The sequence below is a fragment of the Lichenostomus cassidix genome, chromosome W (assembly GCF_008360975.1).
Source record: "Lichenostomus cassidix isolate B80296 chromosome W, HeHo_3.0, whole genome shotgun sequence".
NCBI lineage: Eukaryota > Metazoa > Chordata > Aves > Passeriformes > Meliphagidae > Lichenostomus > Lichenostomus cassidix.
The window spans coordinates 1,680,137-1,706,295 of NC_139510.1; the positions used below are offsets into that span (position 1 = coordinate 1,680,137).

Consider the following 26,159-nt stretch of genomic DNA (forward strand, 5'->3'; position numbering starts at 1 on the left):
GAGTGGAGAGGACCCACTCCAGTCCAAAGCCCCCCCGAGCTGAGCCAAGCCAGGAGAGAAAACACATCAAGACTTCAGCCCAGCTGCTTCGCCTCTACCGTGACCGTTGTGCTGTTGATTCAAAGAAAATCACTTAAACAGCCTAAACTGTTAAGAAAGCATTCCATTATTCGATATCGAGAACATGCTGGGGATGTCCCTTCCATAAGCACGTTGGCTCAAGCACTGTTCCCTGGGGTTTATATACATTGTAATATTCAAAAATTCCCCAAAACGCACCCAAAGTCTGTCCTCCTTGTTACGTAATACGTATGTAATTTAATATTTCTTGAATTTTTGTTCCTTTGTGTTTTTGTGGAACAAGATTGTCACCTATTGTCCATTTTTCAGAACTGCATCCCCCCTTTTTTGGGTTTTGGGGTGTTTTATTTGATGCCAGAGTCTTCCTCATCATGTCCTCTGTTTGAACTTTCAGGCTTGCACGTGTGGTTCCTCTTGCGCTGAGTTGTGCGGTTCTTATCTGGTAATATGAGACTCATGCAATTAGCCTCAGCAAGGCAAAACTTGACTCTTTCATCTGGACAGGTTTCTACTTATTTAGTGCTCTGAAGGTCTTAGGTCATTGTGATCAAGCCACAGCTGGCGAGGTTTGCTCATCTTCTCAGTCCCTTGTTATCAATATTCCAACATGAGCTAATAGCAATTAAAAAAAAGCTACAAATGTTGGTTATATGGTAAGACTAAACTATAGATTGAAAGTTACAAAGTTTAAGCAAAATCAAGTAAGTAAAGCTAAATCATAAAACGAAAGTTACAATGTTTTAGGCAAACTACAAAAACAAGTAAAACAAACTACAAATTAGGCAAAAATACAAGATTCTTTGTTTAACTCCTTTCACTGTTCTCTGCCATGCGGAGGAGTTAGATGCTGGACAAGCCACCGGGCCTTCATCTTGCTGGAACTGATCTGCGATAGCTCCTGTTTTGTCCAAGTGGGAAGCCGGCCCCATCTTGTACCGCATGTCGAGAGCGGGTATTCCTCCGGCATTTTGGGTCTTTGTTCCGGGGGAGAGGGGTGGGAAGTAGAGGGGGTGGTGGGCTCTGACAGTTTAATACCTAGCAGTTATTTACTTTTTCCCCCTTTGCCTTGTGGCCATTCTGTTTGTTAATAAACTGGGGTTTTTTCACTTTCGTGTATTAGTCTTCATTTCCTATTGGTGGAAAGAGATTGCTGGAGTCCTTTTAGAGGAGATGACTCATTCCAGTGTCTTCTCCTAAATTTTTCTCAAAGCTGAGACAATTATTTCCCTGGCATATGTCTTTTACATATCAGGGACATGAATCAGGATTTCCATACTGATGTGCCCTTTTATGAATTATTTTAATTATTATAATTTATGAAAGGTTAACACAGAGGCACTGAGAGTTATCAGTGATGTGCATTCTCAGCTGTTTTCCCATCCTGATCTTGGTAGCCTTTTGGGGGATTTATTAATTACACCCAATCTGTTGGGGGAAAAGTAGGGGATGTTTTTTCCCAGCATTTTACCTTCTTCTTCCCCTTCAGATCTGGCACATCACCTTTTGAGAATGTTCACTTCCCTCTGGATGTTAAAGATACCACCTTTTTGTTGTTTTACCTGGTAGGATTCCTCTATATGGTCTGCAGTTTGTCTAGAATCAGGGCTGAGATTTTCAGAGAGGTTGTGTTACAGTCTGGTTTTTAAAGTTATTAGAAATGCCTCTGCCTGAATTAAGATGCAAACAAGACCATATGCCAAGGTCAATAGTATGGATTTTATTTGATAGTGAATATGAGAGAGAGAGAGAGAGAAAGACAGAAAAAGGAAGAGAAAGAGGTAGAAAAGAGGTGGGGGGAAAGAAAGAGACAGATTAAAGAAAATATCACCACTCTGTGGATCCCACCAGCATCCTGGTGATCCTCTTTAGCTGGTCTTCTTGGCAGTTTGACACAGTCTCTCAGTTGTAGTGTTAAGTCCAGTGGGATCCTGGTCGCCTTGCCCGGAATGGGCTTTCGGGGCTTTGGCTGGTCTCTGGGACCTCGCTGGGGCCCGGGCTTTCGGCCCTCCCCGCTGTTCTCCTCTGCTCCAGAGGCAGCAGCTATCGACCTCAGGGTCTCAGGGTCGCCCGATGGGCGGCGGGACCCCACGGCAGAGGCCGGTGTCCGCCAGACAGGAACGCGGTGGAGTCGCTGGTCGCCCCCCGAGACAAAGAGAGTTCCAGGCGGGTGGGAGTCTCCAGAGCACGGTTTATTGTAGGAGAGGCAGGCGGGGGTGCGCTGGAAGGCTCCCGGGTGGGGCGGACCACAGAAATGCCGGGTGCGAAGCACGACGGGTCTCAGGTTGTGGCCACACCACCCCGGGAACAAAGGGAGCACAAGGTTTTAAGGGAAGGAACGGGGTCTCCGGGGGCGGGATAGCAGGGGCGGAGCCAATGGGGCTCCGGAACAATGTGAGGGACAAGCGGGGGAGCAAATGAACAGTAACCGGGGAGGGGACTACAAAGAACCAATGAGGGGAGCACAGCAACAGAACCTTCGAGCAAGGGGAGGCAACAAGGGAGGGGACAAGGCGGGGAAGCATAACTTTAACCCAATAAACTTAGAGCAAACTTTCCAGGGGAGGGAGAGGGCGGTTCACAGCTCGGCCTCCTCCGAGTCCCAGGAGATGGCATCTTTGGCGGCCTCCTCATGGATTGCATTGACCGCCGGCCCTGGGGACTCGGGATCTGCAGCATCGGGCTGCCACACCTCTACACTCAGTCTCTTGCAACAGACTCTGGATCTGTTGCATCACTTTGTATCACATGCAGTCCTGTGGTGCAAGGCCTCAGGAAAAAGTTTTGGGAGCACTTTGGGGAGTCTTTGATAGATTATGACACCGCCTCAGCTGCCTCTCACGTGAATGTTCTGTGGATGTGGCCTTTCCAAGGTTGGGGGTTTCACAGCTGGGCCAGTTTGTGTAAGGGAGGATGGATGTTCACTGCCTCTGACCAGAGGTTACGCCACACACCCAAAACCTTCTCCTCCCCCCTTGGCTGGGGGGGGGATTCTGTGAAAACCTGGTCTCTGTGGGCTGTGGTCTCCCCCACCCCAAATCCAGCCAGGGATGATTTTCTGCTGTGTTTGGCTTTCTTGTGGATGCATTCTTTTCCCTCAGCCTTGTTTACTTCTCCCTAGACCTGAGATGATTGAACAATAGTGTCCTCTTTTTCTTATGTAGGTGGCTTAACTCACAGTCCAAAGTTCCAGTCAGGCATCTTCAAGAAGGGGTGTGCTTCTGTGGTTATAGCTTCTTTATACAGTTTTTGCTATAATGGGCAAAACTCCTTCATAACAATGATTAAGGCATGAACCATTTCAGTCTCTGACAGGTTGTTCAGAGATCTGCCTCAGTGGTGAAAAATCATGAGTGGTGTGGGATGTGGGAGGACATAGGCCAAACCCTGAAGAAATTCTCTGCCCCAATAGCTTGGAACTTTCCCCCTGAACAAATTCAGAATCCAGCTGAGGTGGGGAAACATCTGAAATAAAATTGCAATGACAACTCTAATGAGAAGAAGCTCATTGCAATGTGCTGGGCCCTGGCTAATGCTTATCGCACACTGCTCAATACTATAGAGCAGCCAGTACAGCAAGAGGGGCAGGAGGATAAATCAGCAGACAACCCCTGTCACTCAGGTGGCAGTTAAACCAGACGGGCAGCCTAAGCCAATAGCAATTGCCCCTGTCCAGAGAAGGAAACACAAAACCAAATCCATTCACCCAGTGGATAATGATGGGGAGCCAGGACCCTCACAGCTAGCAGAGGAATCTGAACCAGAAATCATTATTGAGGCTTTGTCCCTTGAAAGCCATCGCAATCTAAGAAAAGATCTTACCCGATGACCTGACCAATCTATATTAAGTTGGTTGGTCTAAATCTGGGACACCGCAGGCAATGGTATGATTTTGGACAGTACTGACATGAAGCATTTGGAATCTCTGTCACATGATGTGGGTATTGACCAAGGGATGACAAGGAGGCCTGAAGCTCTCAGCCTCTGGACACAGCTCTTAATAAGCGTGAAGGAAAGATACCTGTGCTGAGAAGATCTTCAGCTGTAGAAAAGCCTTTGGAAGACCATGGAGTAAGGAATTCAACACTTGAGAGAACTGGCTGTGATAGAGATCGTTTTCTCAGATGACCAAACAATTAAGAGTCCAGACATGGTAAAATGTACGTCAGTGATGTGGCTTAAACTTGCAAGACTTATGCCACAAGCGTATGCCCCTGCCCTAGAGATGATGCAGTGGAATGAGGGGGATGAGACAGTGGGTGATATGATAAGGAGGCTCCAGGCATATGAAAACACTGTGCGCTGCCCAATAGAAGCAAAAATCTCAGCTGTGGAAACAAGTCTGTCAGATTGTATGCAGAAAATGGAAGACGAGATTGAAGAGACTCATCCAAAACTCAGGAAGGAGCTTAAAGAGGACCTTCTCCAAATCTCATTGGTACAGACCAGACACCCTGTTATCAGAAGCAGATGTCCCCCAGCTAGGGAGAGAGGGTACACCCCACAAGATGACCTGTGGTTCTTTGTGGTTCTTCCTGTGTGACCATGGGGAAAACATGAGAAGGTGGGATGGAAAATCCACTTCTGCCCTGGCAGCACAGGTGTGTAAACTGAAGGACAATACTCATAGAGGGAGTTCCACCAGAAGGAATGTAGCTCCAATTTCTCGTAGCCGAGCTGCCAGGTATAACAGAAGGGAAGATGACATGTCCAATCTCCTTGAAGGGACCTCCAGAATGTATGCCCAGGGAGGGGATGATAGCCAGGACTAGAGGGGCCCTGCCTCTAGCCAGGTAGAGGCACGGGAGAATCGTGTCATTTGGACAGTGTGGATCCGATGGCCTGGCACATCAGAACCACAGAAATATGAGGCTTTGGTCAACACTGGTGTGCAGTACACTTTAATCCCATTGGGACATGTGGGGGCAGAACCTGTTTCTATTGTTGGGGCAACAGGGAGGTCTCAGTAGTTGACACTGTTGGATGCTGAGGTGAGCTTGACTGTGAAGGAGTGGAAGAAACACCCTATTGTGACTGGTCTAGAGGCCCCGTGTATTCTGGTTATAGATTTCCTCCAGAGCAGTTATTTCAAAGACCCAAAAGGACTGACGTGGGCTTTTGGGATAGCTGCTGTGGAGGCAGAGGGCATTAGGCAATTGAACACTGGACTGGACTGTCAGAAAATCCTTCTGCAGTAAAACTCCTGAGGGTGGAAGAACAGCAAGTACCAATTGCCACCTTGACAGTGCATTGCTGGCAGTATCGAACAAATCGAGATGCTGTGTGCAGCAGTTTAGAAAACAATAAGCACAGACCTCTGCTCTCTTCTAGCAGGATCTATCTTTATTACACACATCAGTATTTATATGTTTCTTCTGTGGGAAAGTTTAGGGAAAGTTTTGGGAAAGCGCAGCAGGAGAGACAAAACAGCCACACCAAATCAAGCACCCACAGAGCAGACGTTTCTGCCCGGTTATCAGTCATTCACACAAACATGTTGCCACCTCCCAGCGTTCTGAGTGGTAAAAGAAAATATTCACACAGGGGTGTTTATGGCTGGGGTCAATCCTTTGGTATGCACCTTTCCCAAGAGAACAGAGAATAGAGAACAGAGAGCTCTTATCAAGGTCGAGATAATTGTGACAGGCTGCTGCTTCTACACAGAGCTCCCATCAAGGTCGGGATGGCTGCAGCTGGCCTGTGCTTCTACATGTCTCCCTTTGTTTAAGGAGGAATCGATCACAAAGGCAGCCATTGCGTTTGCTTATGCCTTTTTGCTGACTTGGAACGATTTCCAGAGGTAAAAAAGTCCTGTAATGACAGTAAGAAAAAGACCCATCCCCAAAGCGCCAAATAGCCATATGAGTAAACTCAGTCCCCCAAACCATGTTTTTGGGTTGAACCAGGTAAAGCTGTTAGTGAGTGTATCGTAGAGGCTCTGTGCAGACAAAGTTTGAAGCCTTTGAGATTGTTTTCTAATGCTATGTCTTAATACATTTATGTTTTTATCTATACAGAAAATTCCCCTTTTAAATGAGCCTTCACCTTATCCCAGGAAGTTTCAGAGTTGTTCCTTTCTGCAGGGGTTACACACATATTAGCATTGGTATGCTGCCAATCAAAGTGAAGGTGTAAACGAGGGCATCTTGTTTTTCTCCTACCCATAGCCAGGCAGCCTCAAGGGCATCTAAGTGTGCCAATATTTGCTGATCAATTACTGTTTGCTTTTGCAACCCCTCTGTGAAATTACTCATTACAGAACTAACTTCATGGGATGTTTTTACTGATTCTGTTAAGGCAGTAATAGCAATAGTAGACAAAGCTAGAATAATAATAGCAGATACAATAAAAGCAATAAACCAGGAAATAAATCTCTTAGTTCATTTGGACTCCCTTAAAAACAAGTGTTTTAGATACACAACTCTTAACTCTTCTTCCCATTCCTGTGTAAGATTCACAGGAATCCATAGTTCCAGATGCTGATGTAGGAGTGGGCGATTCGTCCATCCCACAAGCCCCTGAGAGATGGGGTTGTGGGTGATTCCAAAGGAGTGGTGAACACCCCAAGTGTGTAAAAACATAACAACAGAATTAGATTGATGAGCAGGGCCATTATCAGTGTGAATTTTCTGGGGCTGACCCTTTGTCACAAGTGCATGGAGAAGGTGGCAACAAATATCCTTTGCAGAGTCACCGGTGCGTGCAGTGGCATCTAAAAGGTCTGAAAATAAGTCAGTAGAACAATGAACAATAAACACAGTTACGGTATTTGGAATTGGGGCTAAGATGACAAAAGGAGTTAACACTTAGTGGGAGAGAGTTCAGAGCCTGAAGGAATTTGTGAGATGGTACATGAAATGAGGTTTCCCCTAAGAAATCAGCAAAAGAAACAGAACAAGTTATTGAGTCTCATAGTAAAGTTGTAAAGGCCCTTCTTGTTGGCAATTAGAACACATGCATACCCTTCCCCCTTTTTTGTTTAAATAACATGCGCTTCTCTTACTATGAACATTAAAGCAACACAAAAGTAAAATAGTATATGTAATGAAAACAAGAAGCTTACTACATGCTCAGCTTTAGCACCATTCAAAAACAAGCAAGGTAATACACGTAATCATTACTGTACGAGAAAAAAGATAGTGATTTAAAGATACATCATCAATTGCTTAAATACTTTGCCATCATCCAGAGTCTGCAATTGCTGAGGAGCCCCATTTAACAGTGAAGACCTGGAGAACCTTTACCATGCAAGGTTTCCAAGTTTATCCTGAAGAGGGTCCAGCTTTTATAAGCTCAAATCAGCAAGTCAAAGTGACTTGATTGCATTTTTAGTGCAGAAATACCTGGGTCTGATGGCATACTTCCCGACCAGCCAGGGCCAGGGCTTGGCCGGACCCTAGGCATTGACTGGGAGGGTTCCCCTAAAATATCCTACAAACAGGCCTCTATTAATATCAATTGGGAAAGTCTCCTAAAATGATACATTTTTTGCAGAAAACTACACAAGGTTATGTGAAAGTTTCTAAAGCAGCTGGCTTTGTCACTTATTTTTAGCTAAACAAGCAATGGTACCACGAACAAACTGCAAACAACCAAAGGAATGCATATGTGTGACATCAAAGAATATCTTATGGATAATTCCATTTATAAAAGCTCTAGGAATTCATGTTATGACATTAACACATTCAGAATCATTAATCCAGCTACAATAACTGTTCTAAAAAAACCAAGATTATATTTTTCCACACATCTATGCATATATGACAATAAAGGAAAATAAAAGCAAGAAAGAAAACACTAAGCATCTTTCAAATAAGAATATCCATAATTCGGAATTGTCACTCATTCTTCTGTGCTACCTATGGAAGAGAAAACTGCGAAGATTGTTATGAATAATTATCTTAATTGACCAATGTAGAACATTTATACACATAGAATTTTTGGTAATAATAAGGATCTAATAAGCCGTATCTTCACACATTTTTACAACCTATTATCTTATGTTCTTAAACAGTTGCTTTCCAATCCTCCATCATAATTTCTTTAAGTTGATTCCATCTTATTTCTATAACAAAGGAACTTTTTATTTTTTAATTTAACTGAGCATATTTTAACAGAACTTCACTTAAATTCAGCATCACATAAATTTAGCAAAAATTAAACCTAACAGAAATTAAAGTTAACAGCACTGAAACTTAACAGAAATTAATCTTAATAGGACTTAAACTCAACAGAACTTAAAATTAACAGAACTTAAAATTAATAAACTTTAAACTGAACACCTAAATTTAACAGACTTAACCCAAATAGAACTTAAGTTTAACAAAGTTTAAAAGCAACAGACCTTAACCTTAACATCACTTAACTTTAACAAAACTTAATAGCACTTAACACTTAACAGCACTTAATAGATAATTTAACTTAAATTATTTAGCAATTGATTTGTATAGAATTCACTATAACACAGCAGTAACTTACAGGCCTAACTTACAAATTTAAAATACTCAAGAAGCTAGAACAACATTCCCGGTATTTTTGCTGCAGCACTTTCCCACTTGCATGCACACAGACGCAAAGGGTCCGTTTAAGGTATACCTGTGAAAGAAATCCCCTTGAATTCAGTGAAGTAGTCGCTTTGGATGCCTTTGCATCTTTTCAGTGGGCCCAGGGTCAAGCCTTAAATTTAACAAAACCAGATTCAAAGTTGAGTGTTACTTTAAAAGTTTCAGATACAACAGAATTTAACTCATTTTGACTCCATCATTACAAGAAAGCTACTAAAAATTTGCATACAACAATTAAACATCAATGAAAAATATGCAAGCAAACAACTGATTCGTAAATGAAATAGCAGCAACGTGGAATTCTGGAGGGTGGAATTTCTGCAGGATTTACTGGAAAGATTATAAAGGTGTGGCAAATACGTTATGATTGTACATAAATCAGTTTTGAGAATAGCTTATGGTAACTATGAACATTTTTGAAAATGCCTGTCTCTTGGTCACTAGTTTTCTAATATAAGCATAAGTTTGCAGGATTTGCAATTTGCAGCTGTACTCAAAAATGACAACATTGTATGTTTTGGTAAATTACATTTAAAATCTGCTCCATTTGCAGATGGTAAGATCGTTCTCTGTGATTGTCATTACAACAGATTTGAGATATAAGTACTTAAGGACAAAACATCAGGGACATAATCATATAATACTGCCATGGTTTTTGTACATGTAACTTTGTGATTTCAGTGGGTAGATAACACTAAGACGTATATGAGTAGATACAAAGGCACAGTTACTGTTAATTTCGAAGGAGTCTGCTACTGTCTACGGCATCATTTTCATTCTGCCATTAGAATAAGGAATGATAGAAACTCACTGAGTGGAGAATACGATATTCACTGTGCCAAGTCCATTTTATGAGATAGTGTCACTTTTCTGGCCCATCACTGTATTGAAACTGTTTTGAAATCAAGGTGAATTTCAATCTATAAGTGTTAAGGAAGAACAAGTACACTGGAAGCACTGAGCAGCTGTACCCATTTGAAATGCTGTCACATATTCCTTCATGGCAAAACATTCACATTTAAATTGTCTTATTAAAGCTGTACAAGTGAACTGGAAAAGATGGCACTATCCTGTCTGCTGGTGCAGCAGAGATTTGTGAGCCAATTATATCTGAGTCCCGAATAGCTTCTGCAGATAACATACATGGGGAAGTGAGGGATTTCTTTCAAGTGAGCAGGTAAATGTTTCAACTGATGAGTAGCATGGGCCTTACACAGTTAACCAGTAACTTTTGTAAATCATTCAATGTTTTGACATCAGGCTTTAAAGTTAATTGCTATGGCTTTACATTTTGTTCAGTTAATATTAACCCTAAATATTCCAATGAGGGATTGTCCTAGGTTGCAATATAGATGGATTTAGTATTCTATTACCACAAGATGTGGGGCACTGGTTGTTATCTCCTGCTATGACTCACCCCTGATAACGGGTGATGGGCCATCAAGAATCCACTGCATGACTCATAGATTTATCTCATCCTATTGTGAGATGCTCCGCCTAGGAGGGAGGAGCCAAGCATTCCCACCTGGATATAACCTAATTTTGGAACTGCACAAGGCAGCCCTGTCTACTGGATTCTGAGAGGACAAGAGCTATCACTGAACCTTCAGCTGGAGACCAGACCTTCCACAGGATCAACACTTCAGCCTAACTGCTTCTCTTGGACTGCTACCACCACCCTGACTAACAGGGTGTCAGGTTGTATCTGACTCTGTCAGTCTTTATTTTCTTGTATTATTGCACTTATTTTTAATTTTTCTATTAAATTATAATCCTGACTTGCGATCTCCCACTGGTCTGTTTTCAAACTAATACAGGGATCTACCAAATTTTACCCTATGGTTTCAACAGTGATGCCTTGGTTTTATCAGAGTTGGATGACTCTATAGCCTCAATTTGCACATCACAATAAAGCTGACATTATATATATATATAAAACCGAGCAGAACATAAAATTACTTGTTCAAATTAAATACTTCAGGTACATCTATTGAACTTGCCAATTGAAGGACTGACTTCTCAACACTTAAGCAGTCCTTATTTGCAAGAGCAGATGCTAGTAGTCTGCAGGCAGAGGAAAAATCTTTAATTCTGGGACAGCCTCAGAGAGAAATATAGTTCCTATAAAAGATAATCCTTCAATTTTAAGTTATATAGTGGGTTTTCCCTTTCAGAAATTTGGATTGAAAATTGTTGTAACCTGTAACCTCAGAAAAGAGACAAAGTATACAAAATATGGGCTCTCCAGGAGAAATACTCTGTCCTGGTGAAATCCAGCAGAAATAGAAAACCTGCGGAATATCTTAGGCTAAGCAGTAATAGTGAGAAGAGAGGGGGGAAAAGGAGCTTCAGGTTACTCAGGCTAGAAACATTTTGCTTTGGTTTTTAGCCAACTTCTGTTTATTCCTTCAATGTTACTGAATTACAGGCACTCCAGCAATTCTTACTAAGGGAATTTTACCCAAGTTAATGAGGGTTTTACTGTTGCTTTCAACACGGATGGTATTTTATTCAGTTTCCCTGCTCAACTTTCTTATAATCTAATTTCTTAGTATTATTGTTTGTTCTCCTTATTTCTGCTGCAATGCTCTCTCTTTGTGGAAACAAAATTAAACTCAGTTTCACTAATTAAGAGGTATGTTGAAAAAGTCACAGATTGAGCTGTGAGACCCTGGAGGGGCCCCCTGGGGCCTGCCTGCTGCCGCAGGTCTCTGCGGCTGGGTGAAGCACAGGGAGAACGAAGCGGGGGGGTGGGGGGGGGTATACCAGGGCTGCAGCCATGGCCCAGGCAGAGGCTGTGGCTGGGCTGAAGGAAGAGCCTGAAACAGGGTGCTTAATTTACATAATGAATTACAAGTATTTAACACAATTGATTGCAGGTGATTAACACAGATCAGTTAATCACAAATGCTTGACAGCTTCTGCAGGGGTTGCATCAAGCAGGCACTCCAATGCCACCCAGTGCCCGCTCTGGCATTCCCCCCGTAAGGATAACAAGATCATCAGTTTGGGGGGGGGGAGTATTGGAGGTTGTACATACTGAGGGGGTTCTCAGGCTGACAAGTGACAGGCATAGCCAATAACATGGGAATATCTCCCTCTATTAATATCAGAGGTGAATGAGATTGCAGCAGTAAATCAGGTAGGGGAATCATGGGAGGAGGAGGAGAAGAGTTAGCTAACACTGGAGCTGTAGCAGAAAACACAGCAGCCAAACTTTTATGGGCGTTAAGGGAGAATAAAGATCAGAGTTTTTCTCAGGCTTAATAGGACCAGGATCAAAAGGATAAATATCTGCAACAGGGTGTTTAGCAGGCTGCAAAGTTTCCAAAGCAGTATACAGTTTTCCACGTAATTAACATATCATCAATGACAGCCTGGAGAGGGAATACATTAGAATTGTTATTCAACCATACTAGTGAAGGTTGTCTGTCGTGGTTTTAAATCCCTGTTCTTTTAAAACGCTCTGTAAAATCTCTAAATAAAGCTTATGCTCATGGGACGTAGCCTATCCCACAGCTCTGCATTCGCGTCTCACCTGTTCAGCAAGTAGAGACTAAAGGTCGGGGATCCCCTCCACGCACAGCTCAGTTCGAACGTGGCAGCTGCTACCGGAGATTCAGTGATCATGTCCTGCTATGGGCGCCATTTTGCAGCAGTTTGGAAAACAATAAACACAGACCTCTGCTCTCTTCTAGCAGGATCCATCTTTATTACATACACTTCAGTATTGATTTGCCCCAAGCAGGCCCAGAGACACTTCAGAGACAAAGTCAGAGAAGTGGGTATTTACTTTATTTGGCACGCAGGTAGTGAGGGATTCACTCCTCCAAACACAAGCACCCTCAGCACTTCCAGCAACACAATATTATGGGTAAAATTCATGAATATTCATCACATTACCTGGGATAGGAGTGGTTATACAAATCATTTCTCGGAAGTCACTAATATCATTAGCATGTGTGCCACGCATGCGCTGTGTGTCCTGGTGGTCTTTGGGGGTGTTCAAAGACCACCTCAAAGATGAAGATCCCAGCAGTCTTCATAACAATGCACTTTTCACCTTTCTCTCTGGAGCATGCGCAGTCCTTTATGGGATGATTCAGTGATTTATGTGCTGGCTTCAAACAGATGCTTGTCCCTCTTATCTTGAAAAGATAAAGGGAATCCTGTTTTTCTAGGTTTTAGAATTCACATATTCTGTCTCTCAATAATTAACTTTGGTTACCTATTGATTACCCCTTTCTTGGTATTTATATGTTTCTTCTGTGGGAAAGTTTAGGGAAAGTTTTGGGAAAGCGCAGCAGGAGAGACAAAACAGCCACACCAAATCAAGCACCCACAGAGCAGACGTTTCTGCCCGGTTATCAGTCATTCACACAAACATGTTGCCACCTCCCAGCGTTCTGAGTGGTAAAAGAAAACATTCACACAGGGGTGTTTATGGCTGGAGTCAATCCTTTGGTATGCACCTTTCCCAAGAGAACAGAGAATAGAGAACAGAGAGCTCTTATCAAGGTCGAGATAATTGTGACAGGCTGCTGCTTCTATACAGAGCTCTCATCAAGGTCGGGATGGCTGCAGCTGGCCTGTGCTTCTACACCATGATTCCCATATACGAGATAATCTGTGAGTTGGAGACTCAAGGGGTGGTCAGCAAGGCCCACTCACCATTCAACAGCCCTATTTGGCCTGTGCGCAAGTCTGATGGGGAATGGAGATTGACAGTGGGTTATCATGGCTTTAATGAAGTTACCCCACTGCTGAGTGCTGCTGTGCTGGACATGCTGGAGCTCCAGTACAAACTGGAGTCCAAGGCAGCAAAGTGGTATGCTACTACTGACATTACTAATGCATTTTTCTCCATTCCTCTGGCAGCAGAGTGGGGGTGCACATCCCAGAGTACAGCCAGATTGTGAGCCCTCTTTACCTGGTAAGCCACAAGAAGAATGATTTCCACTGGGGCCCTGAACAGCAACAAGCCTTTGCCCAGATCAAGCAGGAGATTGCTCATGTGCTAGCCCTTGGCCCAGTCAGGACAGGGCCAGAGGTGAAGAACGTGCTCTACTCTACAGCTGGGAACAATGGTCTGTCCTGGAGCCTCTGGCAGAAGGTGCCTGGTGAGACTCAAGGCCGACCACTGGGATTCTGGAGCTGAAGCTGTAGAGAGTCTGAAGCCAACTACACCCATACAGAGAAGGAGCTCATGGGAGCCTATGAAGGAGTTCAGGCTGCCTCAGAAGTGATTGGCACTGAAGCATAGCTTCTCCTGGCACCCCAACTACCAGTGCTGGGGTGGATATTTAAAGGAAAAGTCCCTTCCACACATCATGCTACTGATGCAACCAGGAGTAAATGGATTGCCCTCATCACACAGTGAGCCCATATAGGAAATCCTAATCGTTCTGGGATCTTGGAAGTCATCACAAACTGGCCCGAGGGTGAGAGTTTTGGATTATCATCAGAGGAGGAAGAAGACCAGGTGACACATGCTGAGGAGGCCCTCCCATATAACCAGCTACCAAACAGCGAAAGACATTATGCCCTCTTCACTGATGGATGCTGCTGTATTGTAGGGACCACTAGGAAATAGAAAGCAGCCCTATGGAGCCATACATGGCGAGTTGTGGAAAGTACTGAAGGACAAGGTGGATCCAGTCAAATTGCAGAGTTGAAAGCCATTCAGCTGGCTTTGGACATTGCTGAACGAGAGAAGTGGCCAAAGCTCTACCTCTACACTGACTTGTGGATGGTAGCAAATGCTCTGTAGGTATGTCTGGAAAGGTGGGAAAAAGCCAATTGGCAGCGTAGAGGAAAAACCAGTCCGGACTGCTGAAGAATGACAAGATATTGCCACTCGGGGAGAGAAGCTGACCGTGAAAGTCTGTCATGTGGATGTCCATGTCCCCAAAAGTTGGGGTAATGAGGAGCACTGCAATAATGAACAGGTGTATCAGGCTGCAAAAATCGAGGTGTCACAGGTAGATTTGGATTGGCAACACAAGGGAGAGTTGTTTCTGGCTCAATGGGCCCATGATGCTTCAGGCCATCAGGGCAGAGATGTCACCTATAAGTGGGCACGAGACCAAGGGGTGGATTTAACCATGGACAGTATCTCCCAGGTTATCCATGATTCTGAGACATGCACTGTGATCAAGCAGGCCAAGCGGGTAAAGCCCTTGTTGTATGGGGGACAGTGGTCCAAATATAAGTATGGGGAGGCCTGGCAGACCGATTATATCACACTGTCTCAAACTCGCCAAGGCAAGCATTACGTGCTCACAATGGTAGAAGCAAGCACTGGATGGTTGGAAACATACCCTGTGCCTCACGCTACTGCCTGGAACACTATCCTAGGCCTTGAAAATCAAGTCCTGTGAAGGCATGGTACCCCTGAGGGAATTGAGTCAGACAACAGGACTCATGTCAAGAATAGCCTTATAAACACCTGGGCTAGGGAACGTGGTATTGAGTGAGTGTACCACATTTCTAACTATGCGCTAGCTGCTGGGAAAGTTGAGCAATGCAATGGACTATTAAAAACAACATTGAAGACAATGGAGGGTGGGACCTTAATGCAATGGGATCTGCATTTAGCAAAGGCTACATGGTTAGTTAACACCAGAGGTTCCACTAACCAAGCTGGCCGTGCCCAATCTGAACCCCTGTGTACAGCAGTTGTAGATAAAGTCCCTGTGGTGTACATGAGAGGTATGTTAGGAAAGACTGTTTGGATTAATTCTGCCTTGAGCAAAGACAAACCCACTTTTGGGGTTGTCTTTCCTCAGATACCAGGTTGCATTTAATGGGTAATGCAGAGGGATGGGGAAACACGTTGTGTATCTCAGGGGGATTTGATTTTGGGTGAGTACAACCTGCAATGTTGGAATGCCTATGTACCACTGGTTACTGAATGTCACTGCCACTGCATGTTTTAACTACCAGGAATGCTCCAGTCATACCAGTCATGAACCCAATGAACTCTACCCATAGCCTAGGGGATGGTCAGTGACCAGTGAAATAATTGTATTTGGATATAGTTATATGTATATATGTACAGATATGTGTGTTTACAGTTGAAATGTATTAATTTGGACATTAATCGGGCGATATGGAATAAGGGGTAGAAATTCATCAAGTGAGTTATTATGATAGTATATTCCATGATCCTCTGCTTTGTGCCCAAAAATGGTTACTGTATCTTTAAGGCCCAGGGATTGGATGTGTGTGGGGCCAGGGGGGAAAGAGCTTCTGTTGCTGTGCAGGTATTTTTAAAGTCTTGCTGCCCATGTTTTCCCCAGCTCGGTGCAGTGTTATTTTTCTTTTTTCCTGGCTGGCTTAGTTTTTTTCTCCAAGCTTTCCTTGGCTTGGGGAAGCTGCAGTAGCAATCTTTGGACTGCCTTGAGGCAAACTGAGCAGCTGCTTTGTCAGAGATGGGGGACACTGCACCAGCAGGAGTGGAGTGGCCCCACTCCAGTCCAAAGCTCCTGCGAGCTGAGCTGGGAGAGAAAACACACTTTAGCCCAGCTGCTTCGCCTCTGCTGCTAGCGTTCTGCTGTTCTCTGCCATGTGGAGGAATTCAATGTCAGATGAGCAACCAGGCCTTTATCTTGCTGGAACTGATCCATGATAGCTCCTGTTTTGTCTGAGAGGGAAACCAGTGCCATCTTGTAGCACATGTTGTGAACAGATATTCCTCCAGTATTTTGGGTCTTTGTTCCTGGGGGGGAGGGGATGATGAGGTCTGACAGTTTAATACCAAGCAGTTATTTACTTTTTTTCCCCTTGCCTTGTGGGCATTCTGCTTGTTAATAAACAGGTTTTTTTTTGGTTTTTTTTTTTGGTTTTTTTTTTTTTTACTTTCATCTATTAGTATTCACTTCTTATTGGTGGAAAGGGATTGTTGGAACCCTTTCAGAGAAGTCAACTCATTCCTGAGTGTCCTCTTTCAAATTGTCTCCAGACTGAGACACCTTATCACTCTCTACAACTCCCTGAAAGGAGGGTGTAGCCAGGTGGGGGTCCTTCTTTTCTCCCAGGCAAACAGCATCAGGACAAGAGGACATAGTCTTAAGCTGAGCTAGGGGAGGTTTAGGCTGGACATTAGGAAGTTCTTCACAGAAAGGGAGATTGGGCACTGGAATGGGCTGCCCATGGAGGTAGTGGAGTCACTGTCCCTGCAGGTGTTTAAGAAAAGATTGGATGTGGCACTCAGTGCCATGGTTTAGTTGACAAGGTGGTGTTAGGTCATAGGTTGGCCTTGATGATCTCAAAAGTCTTTTCCAACTGATTCAAAGGAATCGACAAACAAACAGATTGTCTGCCAAAAGTGCTTTTATTTTAGCTGGTGGGAGAGCAGGGGTCCACACTCCACCAAAATGCTTCTCCGCCTCATTCAAATTTCAATGGGTTTATATAGCATTTTTATCAAAAATACTACACATCCTTACACTCCTAAAGTTAGTACCCAATAAGCAAGCAGTTAAAAATTCATTGCCTCTGATTTGTATTCTTTAAACTAGTGTCCAAGCATTGTCCACGCCCAGTCAACATGCCCTAAAGCAGCTAGTCTTCCTTATTGCTTCCTTGCACAGAGGCGATTCCCTACTTGCCCTTAGCTATTCAAGTATACTAAGTCTAAAGCCTTTTTTGTCGAGTCATACTCCTGTCAAGCTAGGTCTGTCACACTTTCTTATGCTAACTTATGTTAAGCACTTTTGTATACTTGTGCTAAGTACTTGTTTACTTATGCTAATTACTTGTGCTTACTTACGTAAAACAAACTCCTTAACTTATGTAAAACAGACTCCTTATTTCATAACCTAGCTAATTCTGTGATTCTGAGAGCAACTGAGAAGTTTTTTGACTACAGTCATCCAGAATATTAAAGGAAATGCTATTTAGAATCTTTCTGATGGTGCATCCATTCTTCTTCAGCTCCCCTTACTCCTAAAAGACTCTATACCAATACTCCAGCAGCAAAAAACATTTTTATGTTCCAATATTAATACCAAAGTTACAAAAAAGAAAATGCACATGGTCCAAGTTTAATTTTTTAAAAAAGAACAACCCTCAAAACATGGTTTAACAAGAAAGAACATAGACTGAATGTCAATGTCCAGGTGGAGTTTGCCCAGTGAAAATTGTGGAAAAATTCTTTACTTTTAAATTGAACAGGTGTGGCTAGAACAGGTTTTTCCCATGAGAAATTTTCTTGTGTTTTATAAATAAAGGTAAAGTTTGGATGTTGTTGGAACAGTGTCCCAGAACTTGGACAGTGCAGGCCTGGCCAATCAGGCCTGGGGGAAGGCTTCTGACTGACCAATCTGGGTGACTTTTGAGAACTCTATATATGTGATGAAATCAAAACAATAAAGGTCATTCCTTCTTGCCACTGAGAACTGGTGCTTTCATTACTCTGCTAGCTGCTCAACAGCGACATCCAGGTATGATTTGGATATGATTGTTTTAGTATCTGTTTTTCAATTTTTAGAAATTTAGAATACTTTTACATTATTTCTTGGTTTTGGTGTAATAAGCTGCTTTAAGAGTACCAAGCTCCCAAGTGTTAAACTGAATTATGAATGTGACTGTGTTCTGCCATAAGCATCTGTCTGAATTCCACATTGCAAATAAAAAACTGATTTGAGGTAGCTCCTATCTTCTTGGAGGGTTTATAGTGTGTACACAGGCAATTCTTGTGAAATATCTGTACACAGTGACTTGTTGCCCTATGGTAACTAGTTCTTCTGTTCATACTCAAAGATAAAAGGTATCTAGTAAAAGTAAAGCATTAGTAGTACTAGTAACCTAAATATATTGTTGTTATTATTGTAGATCAGACTTCTTCAACTACTGACTTTGGAACCAAACTCAGCCTATGGAAACCACAAGCAATGGCAGTTGCATTTGCCTTGGCACTCCTGGAGTGGGAAAAAAGTGCTGTTAGAAGCAATAAAAGGATCTGTGTGCTCCTTTCCTTCCTTTGCCTTAGCCACTGTTTCCTACAGTCTCCTATCTTTTATCTACTGTAATGGTTTTATGGTGGCTGGAATGAGTCCTAATGCCATTTGAGGCAAAGAAATTTATAAAAATGATGTTTAATACTCTTCCCATTTGTTGAGTAATAAGTCACATTCCTGATGCCTTAGGCATGGTGGGATAGGATAAGGAATCATGTGTACATGTATGCATGTGTACATGTATGCATGTTTTGTGGTATCCTAGGAGTGTTCAACATTCAACTGTCTGAAGTGAGATTTGGTGCAGTAAAAGCAGCTGATGAGTGGGCAGGACGTGGAAATTAACCATGAGCAGTATCTTCTAATCTCATTTCTCCCCTCCCCTATGTGATCTGAACAAGCAAGAAGAAGAGAAAATGAGGGGGTGTCTTGGGGTGATTTTATGATAATACTGTATTCCCCTATCATCTGCTTTATGCCCAGAAATGGGTCCTGTAACTTTAAGCTTGGTCCAGCAGCCGGGAGAAACTCTGCCGGCGTGGTCTGTGTTTTAAAAGCACTCGCTCCTCCAGGTGCTCTGCTATGCAACAGCAGAGGGAGTGGCATTCCAGCTGCTAGCTAGCCTGCTTGGTTTGTTAGCTAAGAAGAAGCTTTTCCCTGTACTGTGAAAGCAAAATCCTCAGTGGCTTCTTCTGTTTTCTTCTGGAACTGTTTGGCTTAGCTTCGGGTCCGAGAACCAGACCATTGATGGGAGCCAGACACCGTGACCAGCAGGGGAAGGCCCTGGGGACTCCACATCCTTGGGGCTCTGGACCTCGGGAGGAGCTGAGCTAGTTAAAGAACTCTAAAATCCACCAGCTGTCTACGCAGGTTCAATATCTAACAGTTTTTCCCATGCCCTGTGGGCACTTTGTTGTTAAATAAATGTTTTTTTCACTTTCATCCAAGAAATTCCTTTGTGTCAGTGGGGGGAGGGAGTGCCAAAACCCTCTTCCTTTGGGAGACACGTTCATTCAGAGAGCTTTCTCCTAAACTTGTCTCTAACCCGAGACAGGAGGGAATGCAGGAAATGTGAGGACCTCTTGTACATCACATGAAGAGTGAAATGTTTTGCATCTACCACCCTACTCAAAAAAACCCAATTCTTGTTTAAGAAGTGTCTTGGTTTGGAAGACAGGTGCCTGCTAAGAGAGGTGGAACCCTCCCTTAGAATAGAGAATGTGACCCCCCTTCCCTCCAAATTATTTTAACTTTGGAATCAAGGGCTTTCAGGCAAAGGTATGGGGAAAAGGAATAACAGTTCTTTACTAGTATCTATAGCAGAGTAAACAAGCAATAACAAGAATAACAACAACAAACAAAGCCAGAAAACCAGTGGCAGCTGTCTCTGGGCTGCCAAGCACTTTCCCATTTGGTGTAATCATGGTTGCAAGCAGCAGGGGCGCTGTTGAGCTCCCGGCCGGGAAGGGCAGGTGCGATGACTCCCGAGCGGCTGCAGGTGGCGCTGTGGCCAGGGTCAGGTCGGCCTCAAGCAGTTGGTAATGGCAGGCAGGCTGGGCAGCAAGCAGTGCGCGGCAGGCCGCTTGGAGCGGCCAGCGGGGCATCAGGGGCTGGCTCTCCCGGGCTAGCCAGCAAGGTGGCAGGGACTATGCAGTCACGGCAGACGCCACAGTGTGTTCCGGCAAGCGGGCTGGGTGGCAGTGACAGCCGGACTCCTCTGAGGTTGCAAAAAACGCAGCTGGGAAAGCGTGTGCTCCCGGCGGGGAAAAGGGTTGGATCTCGTGCCTTTTCCCAAGCAAAAGCTCACCCAGCCAGGAGGAGAAAAGCAGAGCACAGTTGGATGTCCCGCGGTTGCAGCCAGAAGCCAAAAGCAGTCACTTTCCTCCCAGTGTCCCACGAGCGAGTGCCAGTCAAGCCAGAGAGCTTCCTCTCCTCATCACACCCAGCCAGAGTCTTTGTCTCTTACAAAAGACTTAATAGCTATGAGCACCTAGACATTTGTTTCCTAGTAACAGGATGGAGGAAAATTCCAACCCCCCCAACCTCCAACAAGAAGTGAACAGTATTTGTTCTTGTTGAGTTTATTTTTTCAGCCCAAGTCCTCAGCTTTTAAAACCATTGTATATTTGCTAGTGTATATTAGCACTATTAGCACTACATTGTATATTAGCTAGCTTCAAAATATCTAGTCAGGATGAACAAATTTGACACTACTTTTCTTAGAAGAAATATATTGCTATTATTATTAAGTAATAAAGAATTTACTGAAGCTTTTATTTTAGGTATTGTCCTTCATGTAAAAACGATTCTAATGAAGTTATAAGGGCTGGAGAAAAACTCAAACAGAGTAAAAAGAAAGCAAAGATGCCATCTGCCAGCACTGAAAGCCAGAGAGACTGGGGCAAGGTAAAGTGTGTTTCAATTTAAAAATAGGTCACCATTCATGTATGTGTTGCATGTCTAACTATCTGCATGCATTGCACAATATACAGTACAGGATTGAACAGACTGTGGAGAAATGTTGAATCCTGTACACTGTCTACTGAAAGTTAAAACATGTAAAGAATTATTAAGATTGCTAGAGGTAAATAAAGACATGATAATTAATTAATTAATTAAAACATCTGTTGACAATGTTTATATTAATATATTTTGAAGTGTTTACTATAATGGCTGGATGTCTTGCTATCTGAATCAGCTTTTATAAATTATTTTAAATATTAGAAAATTCATTTTCTCAACTGTGTTTTTTAGGGCATGGCTTGTGTTGGTCGCACTAAGGAATGCACTATTGTCCCTTCTAATCACTATGGTCCTATACCTGGTGTCCCCGTTGGGACAACATGGAAATTTAGAGTTCAGGTATGTTTTTAGTTTGCAATTGAAATAAATCAAAATATTAGGTATGGTTTGGGTACAAAAATATTTTTGTATTGGTAGTTGTCATGTTCACTAGGAATAAAGATGGAGAGTGTTTTTTAAATTCTAATATTAAAAAATACTGCCCATTATAGTGGATTTGAAAAGACAACTTAATTACAATTGTAAAAGTAGTATTTACTATTTTTAAAGGGAAACCCACTATAATTAGGATGGACTTATACCTTGTGTGTTAAACTCCCAACTGAAATAAGTAGAGGAAGCTGAATATTATCAGAAGTCTAATGCTATGGAACATGAACCGATCTATTCCACTTATGGATATAGATTATAGCATTCAGAAAATATTTATTGTGTCCAATGGCATCTCTAATGCTTATTAGTTGGTCAGGATCCCAGCTGACAGCTATTGCGCAGGTGCAATATAGTTCCTGTTTCAGTGCATACTTCTCTTCCAATGTGTTGTGGTACCAGGCTTGGTTCTAGTTTGCATGTTGTCCATACTTAATACAGGAAAGAAATAAGATTTTACTGAGGGTTCTAAAGTTCTGGTGGGGTTGGAACCCACTGTTCCCAAGGTAAGAGCCACCTCTGATTGTATCACTATAAATTGATTACCTGTTCCTTTTAGGTCATACACAACTGGCATCAGTACCTTCCTTTAGGCTGATGAATAATATTGACTATTGAAAGAAGTAGTCCACCTAGCCATGCCCACTTCTTGCACTGTCCCTTCCATTTTCTGTCTCAAATGTTTCTCAGGCCATATGATAAACTATATTGGAAAGTAATCTAGCAGAAAAACAATCCTTTGTGGGAGAGGGTAATTTTCCCAATCCTTTTCACTTTGTGGCTATACAAATACTGTCAGCACAAAGGGGGTAGGAATGAACAGTGTGAAGAACAACCTTCAGGAGTATTCTCATCATAGCCAGAAGAATAGCCAGAGACTTTTTTTTCCTGTTGGGAAAGAAGGGCATGACAATAACCAAAAGCCTCTTCGAATGTGTTTTCTGATGTCTTCATCCCACACATTGCCTCCAGAGAAAGTACATATAAAATCCCATTTTTTTTTCTTATGGAAAATGAATATCTGAATAATTTTGGGGTTGGTATGACATGTGTCTTCAGGCTAAAATGGTCAACAGCAGAGGTTTTACCCCTTACCAACAGTTTTTTGTTTCTCCCTTAAAAGAATTCACAGTGAAATAGCTGAATACTAAAAAGTTTCCTTGGATCTTATCTTACTTTGGTGCTAATGTGAGCACTTCCTTCAATACAGAGAATAGCAAGTCAAATTAATTTCTTAATGTAAAATTGCAGTGTTAGTGTCAATTATTTACTGATTTTGCACGCAACTACTTGTTCGAGAAAATTAATGCCTGCTGAGAAACGGAGGCTTGACAATCCAATATGAATTTACCACAAGCTTCAGTTTATTGATTTACAGCATACAGTTTTATAGTGTAGTTAACGAACTCATGCATATTCTGTAATCATACAATACTATTGGTTATATACTTCCACGCCCTAAGTTTGGCTACTTGCCTTAACATGTATCTATGTTTACCTATAGTGCCTGATTTCTACATATTTGTTACCAATTAACACATTCTAGACGGCCCCCACGACTTCTATGTTGCAGAAAGTCGTGGTGACCTTAGATCGCTGATTGGACGAAGGTATCTAATTAATAGTTGGCTGAATATGGCTATTGTTAAGAAGCGGCTTGTTAAGAAGCAATCTATCTACATCTGCGTGTCCCTTCTCTAGAAGCCAGCTTTCCACAATTCCCCTGTTTTCTTTACGCGTTTGTGCGAGCCAAAGCTGATTCACTGTCTGTGATAATGATTTTTTCAAACATTGCAAAGCACAAGGTAAAATAACAGCTATGCCAACAAGGACAAGTAAAATCACTAATCCTACTTGCAAGATATAGCGAAGCCATCCTGTTATACCCCAGTCGCCCCATGGAATTCCAAATAGGCCATCGTCCTTTTGCACTGTTATCTTTGCTGTATGCCCCTTAAGCCATTGAAGTTGTTTATGTATTGATTCACCATGATTGCTAAGGTTGAAACAACACATACCATCAAATTCATCACAGCCGTGCCCCTGAGCAAGCAGCAGAAAAACTATGGCAGCGCAGTTTTGCAGTATGGAATGCCTTAAGCTATCCATGTCTGCGGATAGCTTCTCTATTATTTCTGTAGTAACTTTTGACTGCTTGCTTACCCAGCAGGCCAATCTCCCTATGGTTTTTAATGCATGTGCAGTGCCCACGTGTGGTAAAAGGGAAGCAAAAACCCGAGACGGTTTATTCCATAGGCCTACTTCATCATTGCAGTTTGCATCCAAAGTAAGACTGCATCTCTTTCTGGACCGCATTAAATTGGTTGCAGTGGTTTTATTCATGGCAAGTAAAGTGAGTTTGCCCAAATAACATGGTCCCCCATGAGCACCTTTCGGAACTCCCTGCCATGCACGGTCTCCACAAATGAGAAATACACCTGATGGAAGGGCAAGGGCACTTTTATTGGCCCAAATTTGTATATAACCACTGCCCCGGCCATAACTTCCATGTGGACCACATTGGGCAGAGATGTTAACATATTCTGCCGTATGGGGAGTCAACCAGGTGCTGTTAGGAATCACTATGGGGCTACCAAAAGTTATGCAGCCTGTTTCATTGCCACTTGCATTAAGAGCTCGGCTCCCCAAGAGATCCATCTCCTGAGGATCCCATGGCAATGAGGTATTAAGACCCGACAACAAGAGAGCAGTACAATGGCTAACATTGGCAGCTCCTGAGCAGTTGTTAGTTGAAAACCGTGCAAAGCTAGTATTGTCAAAGCCTGGGATACCAAGTAAGCATGTGCGAAAAGGGTTAGTGGCTGATGCAAGCGCAAGGCAAAAAGCACTAATACGTGTTTGATTTGCCCAGGTGACCCACAAATTTTTCCTGGGCTCAATTGAATGGAAGGGATTATTGGCGTTTGCATCGGTAGCATCTGCCAGAACAACCCCTAACATGCACAGTATGTACAGGAGCAAAACGCCTTTTAGTGCGTTCCCATTCATGTTCTCTGATAACCCAATACTTTGGGATCCTTTCTAAAGCCCGATCGGTGCACACTGCTCTCAAAATTTGAGACCCAGAGTTTGATGTTGCCCAATTTACTGCATCTTGGGCCTCCCAACATAACCAGGCTATAACTTTTTGCTCTTCAGATTCAAATAATTGCAAACCTTGCCAATCAGGCAGCCCTGTAAATGCGGCTAAAGCTTGTTGCAGCCTGTTATGTGCAAAGTCAATTTGAGTTATGCGTGTATTAATGCAAGCCAAACAACAAGTATTATACACTTCTTGATGGACCCACCACTGTTTCTTACAAATACCACACTTAATAAATAACCATGCCTGACACCACAGCTTAGCACAATTTCTACAAGGGTATCTATTCAGGTAAGGGCGTACAGAGCCTAGTCTATTTATAATATCTCTTAATTCTAATAAAGTCTGCCAACGCTCGACTGGAACCCCAGCTCGCCGCAAGATAGGATCAAGAGCACAATGTAGAAGCCGAATCAGTCGTGGTGTTTCATCGATCGGCGGTATCGGGGGCACCTGTAGCCGTGCCAGGTTGATCAAGTGCAGGCTTCACCCAGCGGCTAGGAACCCAAAGGGGGCCTGTGGAGGAAGATACACAAAAATAACCTCTGCCAGAATATATGACCTCTACTGGACCCTCCCAGATGCCTGTTTTGGGGTCCTTATATAGGACCTTCATGCGTGGTACCGGTGGCTGTGCCACTCCCTTGTGATGAATTAAGATAGGTGGTAAATCCTGATCTCCAAATATACACAGATGATTTAGTACAAACAGGGTTTTAGAAAGCCTTTCTCTACTATCTGAGACCTTCTTATGTTTTGCCAGGTAACCCTTTATTGTTGCATTTGCTCATTCTACCATTGCCTGCCCCGTTGGGGAGTGAGGAATTCCTGTAGTATGTTTTATATCCCAAAGTTGCATGTATTTTTTCACCAAGGCACTACAATAAGCTGGTCCATTGTCTGTTTTGATAGCTTTGGGTTTGCCCAATACGGCAAAGCAACTAGTAAGGTGCCTTATAACATCCCGGGCTCTTTCGCCGGGCTGTAGTGTTGCCCATATCATGTGGCTGTATGTGTCAATGCAAACATGGACATATTTTAATCTACCGAATTCAGGGAAATGTGTTACATCCATCTGCCATAACTCATTAGCTTGTAACCCCTTGGGGTTCACTCCCATACCCAAACCAACACCCTGGTTATGAAAACTACAAATAGGGCAGGCCCGCACTATGGCCCTGGCTTCTGCCAGTGGAATTCCAAAACCCTTATGGAGACCCCTTGCATTTTGATGAAAGTTCATATGTGCGTGGCGGGCCCTCTCAAAGGAAGATACTGGAGCTTCCGCCACCGCTACCAATCGGTCCGCTCTGGCATTGCCTTCTCCAAGGCCCTCTGACCACTGATGACTTCTTATATGCAACACGGCATATGGGTCAGTCCTTTGGCCAATGGTGCGTTTAAGCACCATCAATAGTTCCGCTAGTCGGCGTTTTTGCACATCCTTAACCATTGCTTCCTCAATTCTGTTAGCAATGTCTGCGACATAGAGAGAATCTG

At 43.1% G+C, this 26,159-nt stretch overlaps 1 protein-coding gene across 1 annotated transcript in view; it reads left to right on the top strand.

Annotated features, from left to right (window-relative positions):
* LOC146425294 (E3 ubiquitin-protein ligase UHRF2-like) overlaps window positions 1-26,159 on the top strand; it is a 162,307-nt gene that overhangs the window by 59,006 nt on the left and 77,142 nt on the right. Inside the window, 2 exon segments of the mRNA XM_085041509.1 lie at window positions 20,887-21,010; window positions 21,359-21,466. Coding sequence (XP_084897635.1) covers window positions 20,887-21,010; window positions 21,359-21,466 — 232 coding nt within the window.